General features: G+C 52.5%; 1 protein-coding gene across 1 annotated transcript in view; it reads right to left on the bottom strand.

The window, feature by feature from the left end:
* Nucleotides 1-1728: 1728 nt before the first annotated feature.
* Nucleotides 1729-18194, bottom strand: part of TRAF2 (TNF receptor-associated factor 2) — a 21807-nt gene continuing 5341 nt past the window's right edge. The window contains exons 4-9 of the mRNA XM_009329047.1: nt 11008-11079; nt 9180-9254; nt 8102-8461; nt 6960-7137; nt 3251-3399; nt 1729-2475 (exon numbers count right to left, since the gene is read on the bottom strand). Of these exons, the coding sequence (XP_009327322.1) occupies nt 2257-2475; nt 3251-3399; nt 6960-7137; nt 8102-8461; nt 9180-9254; nt 11008-11079 (1053 nt within the window). The 3' untranslated portion in view covers nt 1729-2256. The remainder of the gene's footprint in view (nt 2476-3250; nt 3400-6959; nt 7138-8101; nt 8462-9179; nt 9255-11007; nt 11080-18194) is intronic.

Genomic DNA, 18194 nt, shown 5'->3' with positions numbered 1-18194 from the left:
GTGAGGGCCCCCGGGCCAGCGAAGCCCCCTCGGGTGCAGGAGGTTCATCTTGGGTCAGGGTCCAGCTCAGCTACCCGCCAGCCTGGAGAAGGACATCAGGCACCCGCCGAGCTCCCCAGGCAGCAGCAGCGACACCCCGAACCACCCCAGGAGCCGGTGGTCAGGGCAGTGCCACCACACAGGCAGTGGGGGGACAGCCAGCCCTGGCAGGGCTGCCCAGGCCCCAGCTGGGTCACAGCTCATCTCCACCGGTGGCATCCCTGGCCCCGCTGGGCTGGCCACGCGGCCGTGCCGGAGCAGAGGTGGAAGCAGACCACAAGCAGGGATGGCTCCGCGTCCATCAGACTGGGGCTGGGCACCGGGGGGGGCCGCTGCCGGCGGAGAGGGGCTTCAGGCCTTCCTCCACCACAGCCTTGCGTCCCCTGGGCCCACCAACAGCAGCCGCCGCTCCCTGCCAAGGGTGATCGACGGCAGCCATGAGCAAGAAGAGGGTGACACCCTCCAGCCTCACAGCCCACCCTCCCAGCCGGAGGAGCAGCACGGGAGCCGGACAGGGCCCTGGACTATTATTGCAAGGTGGGGTCAGCAGCCGGCTCCTGTGACCAACAAACCATCTCCTGGGGCACGTTTGGACGCTGACAGAGGTGAGGGAAGCACAGGCAGAGAAGGCAGCAAAGCCTCAAGAGTCCAGCCTGGCTAATGGCCCGTCCAGAGTTACCAATGGCCACAACAAAACAACTCCAGAGGGACCAGCCAGCCACGACGGAGGGACCTGGCAGGAGTTTCTTCACAAATACAGAGACCTTCTTGCAGGTGCTGAACACTTGCTGCCCAGAACAGAGAGGTGCCAGGAGCCCAGGGACAGAAAGGGGACAGCAAGCTTCACCCAGGGACTTCTCCAGCCACCCCAGGTCCTATTCAGGTGGCTGCAGGCTCAATGAGGGGCTGAGCAGAGAGAGCGCTCCAGCGTGCAGTGGCCGGGAACCAGCAGGCACGCTGTTCCCAGAGCCGAGGGAAGGACAGGGGAAAGCTGCCGCGGGCGGGCAAGGCAGGCACTCCGGGAGGGCAGGGGCTGGCCAGCAGCCGCCCAACACACCGGCAGACAAGAGACATGCCGTGTCTGTCAGCACCGCAGCTGCGGAGGCGAGTGCCCGTGCAGATGGATGGCACGGCGCGGCTGCAGACGTCAGGGGAGCTGCAGCGGGCCCTGGGAAAGCTGGTGCACCTGCGCTGCTGCAGCTGCCCCACGATGGGGCTGAAAGACAGCTCAGGAGCATCTGTGTGTGTAACGACAGCTTTCAGCACTGCCACCATCCTGCCCCCCCCGCTGCTCAGGCGCAGGCATGCAGAGAACGGCAGGGTCTGGCTAAAAACCCACCTGGGACTCCCCGGGTTCAGGGGGCTGAAGTCCTGCACCGAGCCCTGCATCACCCTCCTCTCCCAGGACAGGACAGGCAGTCTCCAGGGAAGATTCACTTCTCTTTTCACCACGGGCATCCCCGGTGCTGCCCCACACTCCCTCCCGGGCAGCGGGCGCTGCCTGCCCCATCCCGTGCTCCCAGCACGCTGCTCAGAGCACAAACCGCACAGCAAACAGAGCGGGGGCCAGACGCGGGGTACCGCTCTCCACCCACCGCACCGCTCAGTTCAGCACCCCTCTCTGCAGACACCGACGGCACCAAAACAGCAGCAAACCAGTCCGCACCTCTCTCGCCCTGCTTGCACCGAGTCTGCCACACACCCTTCCCATCCACCGAGGCACAGCAGCGCAGAGCGACGGCATCCCTGCAGGACACAGAACTTCCAGGAACATGGAGATCTTTGAAAAAAATCCTAGGCGGCTGAGCCAAACATCCACGTGAGGTGGTGCTTGGGCAGGCCAAATCCTTATTTTACTACAGAGCACTGAGGCCGTCCACTAAACTGGTAGAGCAAGAGCTGCACTGGTTTCCACTGGGAGCCCAGAGAGCGGCAGTTCAGACACCCAAGTCCCTGCAGCAGATCTTCTTGTACCCCACAGACCGTGAACGTCCACCCAAACCTCTTCTCAGGGAAGGTCTCTCTGACACCAGGGAAGAGGGTTCCCATCAGACACCTTGTTTCCACTCAGAGCGAAGGTCCCTTTTTGGGAAGGGCTTTTTCCCCTCCTGCTTTTTGCCCCCTCCTTGCTCCGAGACCTGCCTGAAGTGCAGCGCAAGAGGGGGATGCCCCATTCGGGGCTGGCTCTGTGTTCACTGCTCCCAGAGGTGAGGAGGGTTAGAGGCCCGTGAGATCAACGATGGCTTTAATAAAGATGGCATCATCACGCACGTAGGAGTTCTTGGCTTCCATCACGGAGACGGGGCAGAACAGTGGGCAGCCGCTGGCAATGTTCATTTCTGTGATGGGTCGCTGGAAGGAGGAGGATGTCACATCGGGTCGGAAGGCATCGATGATGTGCTCCCGGTTGTTCTGATCCAGGAGCATCAGGGTTACCTGTGGGGAAACATGAAAATATACAAGAGCAGCTGAATAAAAAGCACATGGAAACCCAGCCCGGTGACCTTCCCACTTGAAGCCTGTGAAACGTGGAAGTACCAATGCAACCACAGCCTCATCACGCACCTACAAATCTGAGAAACGCCTGTAAGTAGGGTCAGCGGAGAACGTCATCTCGGTGACATTCTGCAGAAACCTTCCCACATCCTGCCCTGTCACTAGAAACTTCTGCGTGGCAGCACAGGGCTGTCAGACTGACTCTGAAAACCTACAACTGGCCGGTGCGGCATTCGCTTCCAACACCAATACCCCACGCAGGTATTTCATTAAGTCGCAGAGTTGCCGTCCCCTTACGAAAGAAGGCGGCCCCTCTCTCTGCATCAGTACTTTGCCCGCTCAGCCCTGAAGTGTTTCGCAAACCTGCAACGCCCAGGAACTGCAACCTGAGCTTCTGACGCCAAGTGAGCATCAGCTGCACCCTGAGTACCGAGGCCACGACAACCTTCCCTCGCCCCAAATTCATGCAGAGGCTCCGCTCGCTTTCCAAACACGCTGCTGCTCTCCTGCCGCAGCCTCTGCCGTTTCGTGCCCCTGCCCTGTAGCATGCTTGGTGCTTTCAGCACAACTGGGGAATCCCCAGGACGGCCGACAAATCAAAGTCCTTCCTTCTTCTGCTTGCTAAGTAGGCCAGACCGATGGCACCTAGTGGCTCAAGTGGGTGCAAAACTAGAGAGGCATGTCGCTGGGCATAGAGGCTTTGTCCCAAACCTACCTTCTGGTTGAAGGGCCACCGCAGAAGTGCGTCGTTGGGTCCTTTCATCACCACAAAGAACAGGGACAGATGGGTCCCACGCCCGGTGCCGTCCCCGTTCAGGTAAACGCGCAGACACATCTTGTAGCCGTACTTGCTCGTGTAGAAAGCTATCAAAAAGTTGCAAAACAGACACAGTCAGTGTCAAACCCAGCAAAGCCTGGCACCAATAGGTTCCTTTGAACTCTAAAGTTTGGATCCTGGAAGAAACCAGGTCTGGGTCTTAAAATACGTGTACCACAGAGGTGGTCCAGAAAGGCAGCAGGTACAAACAACAGTCAGATGCCGTCTTAGACTTGCCTGGAGACAGCCCAAGGTCAGGCAGTCACAAGCCCCTGGTCTAGCCGAGACGCAGAGCGCTGCAGCACAGAGCAGGCCGCCCGCCAGCCCCTCGGGCTCTCCCCACCCGCCACCGCAGGCACAAGCGCCCCAGGCAGAGCCCGAAGCCGGAGCTCTGCCCGGGAGCTGGGCGCTTCCCACTGCGTCCCCCCCCGCAGACCCACCAGTTGTGCCGCACGTGACTGCTAAAGGAGCCGCAGTTCATGGCAGTAACACTGACAAGCAGGAACGAAACCACCCCAAAAACACCCCAACTGGGGGTAGACCATCCTCAGTACTCACTGCAACCTCTTTGTAAGCTGGCTGCCTCTGATGGGGCAAGAGCTCAAGTGAGCTTCGGTCTCCCATTAGGATGCCAGCCACTCTGCATGGCGTGGGCACGGCTGGGTACGGGCTCTGGGATCTCAAGCTCTCTCCTTCTCTCAATTCTGGGAATGCCCATGTTGTGACACCAGACCCATGGCAGGGCCACAGAAATACATCTTAGAAGGGGACCTGCTGCAAACGGCCCTCCCACAGCGGCACAGAGCTACGTGCCTCAGGTCTGGTGAGGCTCAGCAGCCTCAGGGCATGGAGTAGGAGATCAGAGACGGCATTCTACCGCGGGTCTCGGTGCACAGGCAGACTAGCACTAGCAGGGATACCGTGCGCTTCCACAGGGCGAGGAGCAAGAGATCAGGGCTTTGTCACCCGCTTCCCTCCTGGCACTCCCCAACTCGTTTCCCCTAGTCCTTCCTCTCCACCTGCTTCACCCAAAGGCTTTCAGGGCAGATGCCACCCTCTGCTAGTCCAAGCAGCACATCCTCACCGCCCACCGGGGGCTTCTCAGCACTCCTGTAACCCTGTGAATGTGAAACCAGGAGGGGAACTGGGGGAAGGACAGCCCCAGAGCAGTGGGAGTACCCAGGAAAAGGGACCAGGTAGCCAGAGTGCTAAACGCCTTGTGCACCACACCATCAGCTCAGAGCAATTAACCGGGCATCCTGCTTCCCACCGGCCTGAGCAAAGGCGAAGCACATCAGAAGCAAAGCAAGAGCCCAGCAAGCCGCCCCCGGCACCTGAAGGCCAGCAGCGGGTGGCTTTCCAGCAGGAGCTTCGCTTGGACTGTCCCGGTTCACGCCCCCAGTGAACCGTCTTGTGCAGATTTGCCTTTTTGAATGCTTATGATTCTGCCCTTTGCAAAATCCTGTGGCAGTTGTCATGTCCTCACAACGCGAGTGAGTGGTAACTCTACTTCCTTCTCTTTAACACTGATTTCATTTGGTATTTCTTCACCTTTACGTTTAGATACAAAACAAACAATTCTACTCATTTCCCTTTTTCATCCCATTTGCAATGCAGACCTCTCTCCTCCCAGCCGTCTCCTTCCCAGGCTGAACAGCACTAGCCTATTTGCTCCACTTCCTAAGATGAAAAACCCCACCTCCACAAGAAACATTTGTTTCTCAGCCTAATTTTCTTAGCTAAAGCAGCACCAGGAATGAGGATCTCTCATCTAAATGACACAATCAACTACTGCAGGAAAACAAGGCCTTGTACTTTGCGCTTGCAAGATAAAAAAAAAAAAGTCCTGCCTTTTCCAGAGACAGTCCCAGCATTAGGCAGAGGCAACCCTCACCTTCCCATCCCTCCAGCCACATACAATATTTTCATTAGCAGATTGCAGAGACCAACCAGCAACACAAAACACAGTCTGGTGGCCCGCAAAGTATTTTCTCCTTTGATGAAACAGTTTATAAAAGCCCTGGGCCCTGCCTTTGCTGCCCTGCCACCGCTGCCAGGCACGGGATGGAGACCGGCCAGCACACAGCACGGAGGAGGAGGCACCAGCAACCACGAGCTGCAGTTCTGGGAGGAACCGTGCATTCGGAGCACGGCCGAAGAAATGACTGGACAGATTAAACCTCTCGCATTCAGAGGGGTTTCACCCCTTTCCCTCCCTTGGGCTGACTCTGCTACTTATATCCCTCCACCAGCTGACTTGATTCTCCAACCTAGGAAAACAAACCCCACGCCCCTGCGAGGACCCCAGGTGGCATCAGCTCGTGGAGGGGCCCGAGGAGCCCCCGAGCTGGGGCACAGCGAGCCAGGATGCCCGTGGCCAGAGGACAAGAGTCAGCTCTGTCTAGCATCTCCCTCCAAACCGCAGCCTCTGGAGATGTTCAGGTTAAGCAGCTCTCGAGCACGGTGCAGGAGATGGACAGGATGCAAGAATTAAGGTCCTCTCTCTAAGTCAAACAAAATAGATTTGAAGCAGATTTGTTTGCTTTGGGAAAAGGAAGGAAGTGCTGCCCTTCCCGAAGGGGACAGAGAGCAGGGGCTTTCCATGGCTGCTGCTGACTTTTAGATGGAAATGCTAATTGCATGTGCACAGTTTCAGTAGCAGTTCAGTTCCCATCAAGAAGGGGAATCCTTTTTTCCTTCAGTTTTTCAAGGGAAAAAGGACTCTGAACAGCCTTCATCCAGAAAACAGACTTTAAAACAGTTTTTAAAATTCAATTGCTTTTACCTTGTGGCCCAGCCACAGCCTGCTTTTTCACAGCACCAGGAAGCAGGCGTAAGGTATGTGCTCTAGGTTTGCATGCAGCTCTGGGCATTTTGAAAAAGCTCTCCAGCATGCTTAGATCGCAGCAATTCCTGCTCAGGCAAACACAAACTCGTCTCCTCAACCATTACATTGCGAGGTAAGCTCCCCACCGAGCAATGAAATTGTGTGAAGAGACGGTTTCATCTTACAGCTGCAAGTCTGGGAAGTGCTTTCATAAGCGAACAAGCCAGATCACAACCTCCTGCTCGCTGTCTGAGATGTTATTTTTTAAGAACAGGAGGAACAGTGCTGGGCTGCGGCAGTTCTGCGAGGAGAGCCCCTTCCTCTAACAGATATTCAAGCACTTCCCTAGGTATGGTTTGGGCTTTATTTAGACATTGTCTCTTGCACCGTCATGCTTTAGGCACTGAAATATATTTCTGGGTCTCTAATATGTATTTCCTCCCTCCCTTAACCATTTTATTGCCAGTTTTATGGTCTCTGGAGTATTTTAATTCTAACTAAAGGGTTATGCAGGGCTATTCGGAGCTAAGAGGGTTGCCTTCCCTATTACGAGAAATGAAAAAGGTCGTCTGCAATCAAAAAAGCACCTCTTTCAGCAGAGCAGTTTCATTTAGCCCAATGCTAATAAAAAAAAAGTTCCAGGCTCCGTGGGGAAAGGGAGACAGAACAGAAGTAGATCTGAATGGCCAGCATCTCCCCTGCTAAGGACACTGCTACAAATCCCACACCCAGCTGAGACGCAAAAGGCTTTTGCAGTTTTGCAAATTTGTGGGCAATAACCTGGAGAGAAGATCGCAGGGGAGCGGCCTGTTATCGCCTCCTGACGCTTCCTGGCAAATTCTGTTATCTTCCAGATGAAAACACCATCGTAGGTGGAAGCTTCTATGTTGCGGATCTTTTCCTCCATCTCAGCCATGGCCAGATCTTTGAGCCCAATGCTCCTTTCCAGCTGCCGGACCTGCTCAGTGGGATACACGGTGCAGCCTGGTTAGAGACACGTACTGCTGTGAGACCCAAGAAAGCCAGCAGACACCAGCATCCCCTTCAGGACGACTCTTTAGTGAGAGACGTTCTCCAGAATTGACAGGGGTCACAGGAGGGAGAAATTTAGCATCGTAAGCCAATTGACTGAAGCTTCCTTTTGAACCCTGTCACTATACATCGATACAACTCTGCTTGAGCTGGAAACTTTCGCAGAGCGAATGGAAAAATCCTCCCAACGAGCAGCTCTGTTACGTTAGCAGCACAAGAAGTGAGGATGGGCTAAAAAAAAAAAACCAACCAGCTCAGCATTGCAACAAAATTAGATTAAGAAAGAGAAGAACCTACACCCAGCCAACAAAGTCTCCACAGGGTTAACCACTGCTAGCTAACATAGGGTCATGCCCGTGTTGGCAGCTGCCTTGCCAAGAGAGCACAGGTACGCTGCTAACTGCCCAACTCCCAGCTGCCAAGACACACTGGCAGTGCTCAGCAGGGCCTGTGCTGGAGCATACCGGTGGGGGCAGCTTCTTCACACCTCCAGACCATGCCTGGCACAACACTGTAGTGCAGCATCAATGATTACAACTCCTTTTGAAAGGTCTGGAAGGTGAGCAGCCCCGTGGATTCAGAGAGATCCAGTGGAATGCTGGGTACTCCGTCTCTCGTTGGAAAACTTCACCTAGGAACAACATCTTGGTGTCTGCATAACTTGATTACTAACAGAGATCTGAATGCTTCATGCACGCCAGTTTAATTCCCATCCTTTCCAGGAAGCTTTTGAGGGCTGGGCACAGGCACAAACAATATTTTATTTCTGCCTTCAGATTTGTGGAGATTCAGGGCTAGGCGGTGGAGCTTTGCTAGCTAATAACATGGAAAGGAAACGGAAAAAAGTCTCTGCTCAGAGTGCTGGAAAGCCCAAGCCAGTGGTTACACACCTTGCTACTCAGCGTTTCGATTTTCTCCTGGTCTAGTCGATGTTGCCGACTGTAGGCTTCGGCTGTTAGAGACACTCCTTCCACCTCCCGATTGAGCACGCAGACAATGTTCTCAAAGGTCACTGTTTTCCTCTCAAGGGCCTCACATCTTCCCAAGAGCTCCAGGGACCTGGAGAGCTCCGACTCCGAGCACAGAGAGTTTGCTGCCAGTAGCGGGGAGCTGTTTTGTGATGAGGAAAGGGCAGGAAGGGGCTTTAGGTCTCCAGACCCAGCCTTGAGGCTGAGCACAAAACTCAGTAGCATGTAGAGATGCTCCGCCAAACACTTGCTTTCGTGTTCTAGTAGCTTTTCATTTTCCACCTACATGAAGAGAAATACATCCCCCATTCAGCAAGCTCAATCTACGCTGTCACCATCCACAGAACAAATTCCTCCTCTTGAGGTCACAACGTTAGCTTTAAATTATAAAGGGGAAAAACCAAAGAAAGATAGTTAAAAACCTGTTTTGGGGGTGGGTTTTTTGGTTTTGTTTTAGAAATGCTGCAATCGCATACAATGACGGATGCTTAACGTTTCCCCAGCTGTACACGCTGTTCTACTCTGTCTTCCTCCATTACTTCCCCAAAAGGGCTCCGTCGGATGTACTTAACAGCACCAAAGGACAAAGCCTCACGTAATCCTCCTGAGGAGGGATTTACATGAACATCACCAGCAGGAGCTGGGAAAACTAAGTCACATGGAAAAATACGGCCTGGCCCAAGCTCTAGCAGAGAGCAAGACGCCAGATGCCCAGTCCTGTGCTTACAGCTGAAAGCAGCATAACCACCAGAGTCTCAAACCACTCGGGGTGTTTCTCAAGAAGGAGGTTTCCTCCCACATTAAGTTCATTCTCTGGACACCCAAACTCTGGACAGCAGATGATGTTAAGCTCCATTTGCAAAGGGTTTGAAACACCACTTTGTTTAAATATCTGAATGCAAACATCTATAACAGTTCGGGCAACAGCAGTTTGCATGTTAACTCTAACACTGGAACTGAAAACAAATCCCGAGATAAACATCAACAGACAAGCCCTTACCACCTCAGCACATCCGACAACCTCAAATCTGCAAGGCACTTTAGATCTGCCACAAGTCTTCACATGGTCCCGAAACTAGAAAGGAAGGCAATGTTAGATCTTATGTGTCCCCAGTAGCTCCCTCTCCATCTCGCTGACGTCTAGGAAACTGAAGACAATCTCAAGAACGCCCAAGCCACCGCTAATCGCTAGCTGCCAAAGTGCATGGTTAAACCTGGGCACTGCCTACCATTAGGTATGACTTTCACTGTAATATAAATACAGTACTGACACCTGGTAGGAAGTTTTATTTCTCTTTCTCTTGACAGTTAGGAGGTCTTGCTTCTCACCTGCATGTGCAAGAAAGAAAAAGCAACCGGCACAGGTACACGTTATGGATGCTGAGCACCAAGCTTCACTGAGGGCAGAGGAAGGGGAGGCATGAGGAACAACCCTATGAGACAGATAGCCATTTAATTTTGTCCACTTCATGTAACCCTGGTCGGGATGTGCCACAGCTTGGTATTTTTACTTCCAGCTAAGCATTATAAATCTGAGAACAGAATGCTTCCTGGTGGTCCTGCCTGAGTATTTATAGCAATTACTGCAGGTCCACCCATGCAAGGGAAGATGCTCTGCTGGGTCCAGCATCCCCTCACTGGGGTGCCGACGGACGCCGCACCTCGGCCGCCTCTCATCTGGCAGCTGCCATGAAGAACCAAGGCCAACCGTGGATATTTCTACAGAGAAGTGCCACCAACCCCCCAGCCGCCAAGATGACTCGTTTGGGTTCCCACACAGTGCATGATTAATGATAACAAGCACTGGCACATTATCATCTCGGTTTTGATATACCTCTCATCATCAGATATCAGCGGTCTGTTCTGAACAACAACCATATTCCACATTTAACACCTACATCTGCTACAACAGATGTCGATTAAAACTGTTTTTAAACCACTTTTTTAAAAGCTTCTAGATCCATCTGGCTTGCTTAATGAGTCAGGTTACTCGGAGTTACAACGGCTGCAGCCGTTTGTCGTCAACAAAAGTTTGGAGAGAGATAAAAGAGGGAGTTAAATATTTAAACAAAGGATAGCTCCCCTATGGGAATCCTACAAGCCTAGTCTGTGCTGAGCTCCAGCTTCAGCCTGCAGACAAGCAAATCTGTATCCCAAGACCCCAGCACGAAGTCCTTCATTGCGCTGCCCATTTAGAACTCTTTGCTCATCTTTTTGATGCTTCTGTTCCCCCTGCCCTTTTACAAGGGCCTTTTGCAACAGTGCTACTAAAAATATTTGCCCGTAGCAGGCAGGACGGTTTCAGATGAAAGTGCTTTTTGACGATGTTTCCCAAAACTTTAATTTTCAGACTTTTGAGCCTTGCCCCAGGAGCCAGCAGCATGAAGACCCTATAGACATGGATTTCATTACATGATTAATTAGAAATAAATTAATTTAGCTGGAGATGGGTTCCCTTCCCGTAACTGCAGCAGTGGTTGATATAGTTGCTTTACATAGGACATAAGTACCCTCTAAACCCACGAGCGTGCTTTTCCCATGGAGGCTCTGCACCCAAACACGGCAAACACACTGCTCAAAGGGAGGTGGCGTCGGCAGCACTAACGCAAAACTACAAGTGCCGATGAGTCACATTCACTCGCACCCGACCAGTATTTTGAGTCTCATGGAAAGGTCACATCTGTACTAACGGCTGTCGTTTAATTGTTTTCCCCACTCCACTTTCTAATGGTCTCGGTTTTCCGCCCTGCTCCGAGACCGCTGGCGTCAGCCCACCAGGATGCCAAACACCACCGCGGCACGCGGTTCACCGACAGCGGGATGGATACCTTCTCCCTTGGAATCTTCTTCCCACAGCCTTCGCAAGTCAGCGGAAATTCAGGGCAGACTTCGTCATGAGCCTGTGAAAGAATCGACAGGAGAATATTTGGTCCTCTAAATAAAAGCTCCAATGAGGTTATATGATGAGTACTATTCAACCGGGGTAGTTTTATATTTTATTACAGAAAAGCGCTGTATTCTACCAACCTATACTCAAATCTTGGTCATGCCGATAATTCTGCATGCTGACTCATTTGTGTGATCTCCAGGCTACCAGCATTTTGGGTGCCTATGTAGCCTCAGCCTCAATTTAAAAGCTGCTATAATTAAAAAAAAAAAAAAAAAATTACTGCTTTGATGGACAAGATAATCAACAGGAAGCTCCATTTATGGCTCTGCCAGGAAAATACACGTTCAGGCAGGTTGAGTGAAGTAAGCCACTATCTCAGCAAGATAATTTGTATAATTTTTCCACTGTAATGGTTATCAGTCAGCTGAAGTATGAACCCATAACCTACTCATCACACGCTGGGCTGAGCTGTCTGATAGTATCTTCCCATTCAAATCAGAAAACCATTTTTCAACCAGAAAAAAAAATATTTTAAAATTCATTTAATAGCCCCTGCACACAAGCACCCACCCCTGCAGCCAGAGCACACACAGTCTGTTTGGCGTCCAGCGGAGCTGAACAAATGATCGGGGCAATGTGATACTCTGTCCTCAGCAGATACTAGGGCCAGCAATACCAGCTAAATCGGGAATGCTAGAACGTGCCTCTGCTTTCTGTGTCATTTCCACACCGTTTAAACCTTCTCTTTACACACCAACCCGTTGAAACAAGGTATTGTAAATGCCACGAATATGCAGTTCAAAATTCAGATTAAAAAAGGTAAGTGCACTGAAGTATCCCGCCATGGTAGTAACAGGAAAAAAAAAAAACCCAGAAGCATTTATAAAGTAGTCATCTGAAACCAGATGCTTTTCAAAACTCGGTCACATTTATTCTTTATTAAAACAAGTTACTATCTTTGGGGGTGGGGGGAAACATGCACCAACTTAAATACTGTTACCACATCAGAAACTGGAAAGTGAAACCCATTAGTGGCTCAGCTTTGGCTTCTTAGTTACTCTCTCCTTTTTATGCTTCAAATGAGTAACCAGACCCAAAGCCTCACTGCACTGTCCCCGGAGAAGCGGCCGGCCAGCCTGCACGGTTCGGCGGGGCAGCGCTGCCTGCAGAGGCGGCGGCGGAGGCAGAGTGCCTTCCTTCATCCCACTCGCTTCAGAGGGGCTGAACCCTTTCTTCTACCCACCTACTGCTCTCATGTTCTAGAAACACCGGATAGCATCTTCCCCACGACCCACAAAACGCTGGCATAAGAACAGACGGTCTGGCTGAAGGAAGGAAACTTCGCTGTAGAGACAACTATTTAAAAAGGGAGTATTTAAAACTTATGTTCTCCCCGTGCCAATGTGCTAGGTGTGAAACTACCGCCCCCTCTGCGCTCCCCACCTCCCAGCGTTTATCTTCCATCCCGACTCCACGCTACACCGCGATATAACAGCCAACAGGCAGGCAGCCCTGCGAAGCGTGCCCAGCTTGCAGCATGAGAAGGGAAACCAGCCCCGCACAGCTAAGCTGAAAGTGCAACTGGTCCGTATGTAAATTGTTTAAGACACCCAGAAGCATTAGCTTTAACCAGCACAGTTCCAAACCTCTAGACAAAGGGTTTTGTATAAACAGTTTCGGGCTCTTCTGGAATCCCCTGTTCCTTCCCCCTCTACGCGGGTGTCTAAACAGAGACGGATGGTATCGCCGCTGGAAGAAATCCACCCCACCCAGGAGCCGAAGAGCAGGGGTTGGCATTCAAGCCTGATCTGCTGCATCCACTCCCCCAGGAATGGGGCAATCCTCCTGTTTACACCTTTCCCAAACCCACATCCGTGAGCTTCTGCAGCAGGGACCAGCATCTCTGACACCCAGGCGTTCGCTGTGAACATTTTAGGCAGCTTTGGAAGGCCATCGCTGTGAACGGGGCTAAGCGAGAGCAGAGTCTGTTCCCAAAAGTGAACCTGTTGTGGAAATCAAGTCAGATGGGGGTTGGAGAGAGGGGACGGCAACAGAAGAATTAAAGCAGAGCTGGAAGACAACAGTCTGACTCAGACCTTCAGGGCTACTCTCCAGTTACCTCAGCGTTGACTCCTCACCCACCAGCTGTAAACCTAGGCACAGACCAGCCTTCAGCATCCAACAGCAGGGGTAGGAAAATCAAACCAGGCAGAGTTAACAGCCTGCACAGCAACACCTCGCTCTTCCCACTCAATTAAAACCAAAACCGCCGATTGATCCGCACATCATCTTCGCTCCCTAAAAATAAACAGCGAGACAACCCAGCGGCAGCCTGTACCATCACATGCCACCATCAGAACAGGTGATCCTCTGGGAGCCCAACTGAGGGACTAGAAAATCAGACACCACTGCCGCCCTCGGAAGGACCAGGGCAGCCTACGAGCACTTGCTCAGGGCGCGGGCGCTCGTGGGTTACCGCTGTGGCCGCTCAGTCCTTCAGCACCGACCCGCGCTCCTCTCCGCAGCAGCGCCAACGGGCTGCAACGGAGGTATTGATCCCTCTGCCCCTTGCCTGTGGGCCTGCTGGCGAACAGAGCCTGTGCGCACGCCGTTAACACTCCTACGTCAGCATCAGGAAAGTAGAAAAGCAATTTGCAGTATTTGCAGTTGAGGTTCCTCTCCGGGCAGTCCTGCTCAGAGCGGGGTCCTTCCCACTCAGCGGGATCATCCCCCTACACCCCTAGCACTCAACCAGCAGGAACGGGCAGTTCCCTTCACAGCAGCTCTGCGACAGCAGGGGCAGCACATTTCAATGCAGCCGTGCAGAAAAGTACAGGCACACACAGGGAAAAAAGCGGGTTTCAGTAACAGCAGCTGATCCCTGGAGGATGCAATGATCGTTTCCTAAGGAATGCCAGGAGGAGCTGCTCTGCTGTGCCTGTGTAAGACAAAAGGGAAAACTGCAGTTTAAACCGATTGCCGTTCCGCCTCTAAATGCTTTGCTAAACTTGGCCTGAACTATGGAAGAGGCTACCGCTGAAAATTATCATCCCCGTATTGAGGTGGCAGAGCAGGAGGTGCACCTGCTCCCCAGCTGCCCTGCTCACAACCTGCCGTATCAACGCAAGTCCGTTTTTATGGAGGTCTTGCAACCGTGTTGGGAAATCCGTCAGAGCGACACAACGCTCCCCCCTCCAGCTAAGAGGCGAGGCAGGCGGCTGAGAAAAGCAACCTTCGAAACAGCTGCTGCGAGATGCCTCTGCCAGAGCCCTGCAGGAAGGTTATTGCAAAGGGCAGGGCTGGCAGAGACGAGGCGCAGCAGAACAGGCCGGGTGCGAGCCGCACACCGCAGCTCTTCTGCAAACAGTCTCCTGCAGGCTGAGCTTTGAAAGTTAGCCCATTAGTCCCCTCCATGCATGGCAACAGCAACCATAAGCATAGACAAAGCCGAAGGGCTTGGCAGCGGGAAGGGAGCACCAAAAAGGAAGGAAAATTAACAGGAGGGCAGAGGAAAGCCAGCTGAAGTGGCACAGTGTTCACCGGAGCCCTGTCAGGGCTTTGGCAGTTCCCAGCCCCGGCATCGCCGTGTCCAGCACACGGCTCCTTTGGCATCTTAGCCTGCCTACAAGAAAAAGGGTAAGCCCACAGAATTGTAGAGAAAACACTAAAAATGGGTCTCCAGTGTAAAAGAGACACCTGCCTAGGTTTCGAGGGAACCTGAACCCCTTGCGCCAAGAAGCATGAGTTGCTTCATGCACCTCTGCCCGGTCCCCAGGGGCTCCGGAGCCTCCAAGAGGGGAATGTGCCGTGAAACACAGGTACTTTGGGATGTCCTGCTCCTCTGAAGTCAACGTGCCCTTCTGTGCTGTGTCTCCTCCTCGTCAGGGGAGTCCTGAGGCTGGTTTTAAGCCAGGCCAGCTCAAAGCTTTCCCCACACAGGTGGGCTGGGCTACCACGCACGTGGTCCTTGCGCTACTGCATGGAGCCCAGCAACACAGGGCTGGAAAGCAGGAACCCAGTCTGTAATTCACAGTGCCAACCGGGAACAGGAGCGTTCCGAGACCGCCACATCAGCTGGTGCCAGACACAAACTGCTGCCTTCGCTGGGGGACACTGGTGACAGATCCAAGCAAGTCCACTTGGCATCACAAATAATTAAACCTCAAAGAAAGTGTCAAAACCAAAGATTAAGTTACCATCGGTAACTGCTTGTGGCTTTAGTGGGCACGCGTATGGCAGCAGTGGCACGGGAAACCAGCACCGCCCTTACTCTGCTGTCCAACGCCATGGCGTCCGCCTGAGTTGAGGACAAAAACCGGCAGAAGAGATGTCAGGGGTTCCCAGGGGCCTTGCTCACGCCTCTTTTCAGGACCAGCAGAACAACTTTTGCTTTCAGCTTTCTACGGTTTTGTTCATCAGCTTTTAGGGCTGATTAGACAGACATTTGATTCGGGGTTTATTGGTAGAGGGACATCAAGGCAGCGTTTCTTGCATTGAATAAGGATGTGGAAGCAGTAGCAGGTTTTGAAGACGGCTGAAGGTACAAGAAACATTTGAAAGCAGCAGCAGGTTTTCTAACATTTCCTAAAACAGACTCTGCCTTTCTCTGTTTGCTTTGAACTATGCGAGCTGTGGGACACTCTAGGATGCTTTCTCCAAATCCCTCCATCATCTCAGAGGAATAATTTTCCTAGGCAGACTCTAGTCTGAAACAGAGCGGGGCCAGACCCCCAGAGCATTTTAGATATGCCCAAGTCTGAACCTGACCTGGCCCCACGGCCAGCTGAAGCCCGTGCACCACTGTCCCTTGCCTCAGATGCAGCTAGCTGCATTGCAAAACAAAAAGACAAAATCCGCTTGCTAAAGAAATTAAAAATTACAGCACTGGACTACGCCGAGTCTCTGTAAACAGCTGGCTAACACATAAGGGAGGTTCAAAGCAATCGGGAACGTCTGATCACAGATAATTCCGCAGGTCTTCTAGGCTACAATTAACAGTTACAGTCATGATCACGTGCAAAATACCCCAAGATGTGCTGTTCACATCTAATGAGGTCACTGCTTGAGAACAACCTGTCACCGGGGAGCGAACACCAATCACACTAACGATGCCAGGCGCTGGCACGCTCGTAGCATTGTTCTGAATTCACCTCCAATAGTTATTTCTGACAGTCGACCGCTGCCGTTAGCTGCGGGAGACGCCGCAGGGCTGACGGCTGTGCTCTAAGCACACCGAAAGCACTGCCCGTGTCAACCAGGTCCCAGGACAACACCCCTGGAGAGATCTCCCTCCCCTCCAGCAGTACTTCCACCAGCACACAAAGCTTCACCTTAATCGCTGAGACCAAAAGGGGCCTCAGGATGAAGCCTCTCAGTGGTCTGCCTGATCTTCACATTAGAAAAGGTGGTGTTGACACTGACCAAGCTCTGCAAGCTGCAGATGGTGGGCAGGAGCAAGGTCGACCCCTTTCCCTCGCAGCCAGTGCGAAGGTGCAGGCTGTGAACAGAAGGGCTGTTACAGCACGAGGCCGAGAACACCACTGGCACCCGCAAAAGGGGAGGTGAGACAAATATTACAACTGGGACGGGTGTCTTTCAGGTGCTGGAGAAGTCAAGACTGTGGTGAGTGGCTTGATTTCAAACCCGGTCTCTAGGCTGTCCAAAGAGTTGGAGGTGCCCAAGGGTGTGTGTGTGATCATGGCTTTGGCTCCTGCCAGACACCTGGAGCCCCAGAAACATCTCCCTGGGTGTGAAGTGCTGCCCCACAACTCCCAAAGCTGCGTTCATGCTGAGGGGGTTCATCACGGCTTAGAAGGGACACAGAGCACTCGCCTCAGCTTCAAAGCTCACGACTGTCCTGGTTTCGGCAGGGATAGAGTTAATTTCCTTCCTAGTAGCTGGTACAGTGCTGTGTTTTGGATTTAGGATGGGAACAAAATTGATAAGGCACCGATGTTTTAGTTGTTGCTAGGTAGTGCTTACACTGGCCAAGGACTTTCTAGTTTTCCATGCTCTACTGACTGAGAAGGCTGCAGGTGCACAAGAAGCTGGGAGGGGGCACAGCCAAACTGGCCAGAGGGACATTCCATACCATGGGACGTCATGCTCAGTACATAAACTGGGGGAAGCTGGCTGGGGGGGCTGCTGCTCGGGGACTGGCTGGGCATCGGTCGGCGGGTGGTGAGCAATTGCACTGTGCATCACTTGCTCTGTGTATTATTATTATTATTATCATATTATTATTATCATTTTATTTCAATTATTAAACTGTTTTTATCTCAACCCATGAGTTTTTCTCACTTGTGCTTTTCCAGTTCTCTCCCCCATCCCACTGGGGGTGGGGGGGAGTGAGCGAGCGGCTGCGTGGTGCTCAGTTGCCGGCTGAGGTTAAACCACGACAACGACTTGCAGCTTTTCGTTTTTCAAGGGGCAGATGCCAAAACTGTTAATTAGGTGGGCCACCACAAGAAGGCTGAGCTGTTTTTAGAAGCTAAGAGCAGACCCTCTACAGCTGGGGCTTTCCAACCCCCTCCCACACGTGCTCTCCGGCACTCCCCATGGCTTACCTCCCACCACGGGCTTGGACGGGAAACTGCCTCGTGTCTGGGCAGCCAGCTACATAAACTCTACTTGGGGGACTGTAAGGGAGGCCAGGTTTTGTTTGGGGACCTCAGCTCCAGCTCTGGAAAGTAAAGGTGTGTCAGATCCCTTTTTCAAAAGCAGGAGGTCCTTTTGGTCACCTGCATGTGGAACTCGGGGATCCTCCCACAAGAAAGCGGTCTGGTGCTGGGGCAAACTGCTGATCAGGCCGGAGCTGGCTGCAAACTGCACTTTGACACCGTACTGTAACTTGGAGCCAAAACCTTCAGAAAAAGACAATAAATGCAAAACCTGATTTTAAAAGGAAGGCTGGTTGCCCTGCTACAGCATCATCAAGTGTGCCTGCCACAGCGCTTAAAACGCTGTATCCATGCAGACAGCACCGCTCTAAAACACTCGGAAGCACACTTCGGAGGCAACAGGAGCCAGGTGGAGCAGCTTCGGAGACCAGCAGCTCTGTTCTAAGCAATGTGCAAAAGCCTGAAGCTGAAGTTTTCAGCCTAAGCTGAAAATCACCACCAAAAC

The sequence above is a fragment of the Pygoscelis adeliae genome, unplaced genomic scaffold (genome assembly GCF_000699105.1).
Source record: "Pygoscelis adeliae isolate BGI_AS28 unplaced genomic scaffold, ASM69910v1 Scaffold397, whole genome shotgun sequence".
In the NCBI taxonomy this organism is placed as follows: Eukaryota; Metazoa; Chordata; class Aves; order Sphenisciformes; family Spheniscidae; genus Pygoscelis; species Pygoscelis adeliae.
Note: the sequence above shows the minus strand (reverse complement) of the source record. Positions and strands in the feature narration are given on the sequence as shown.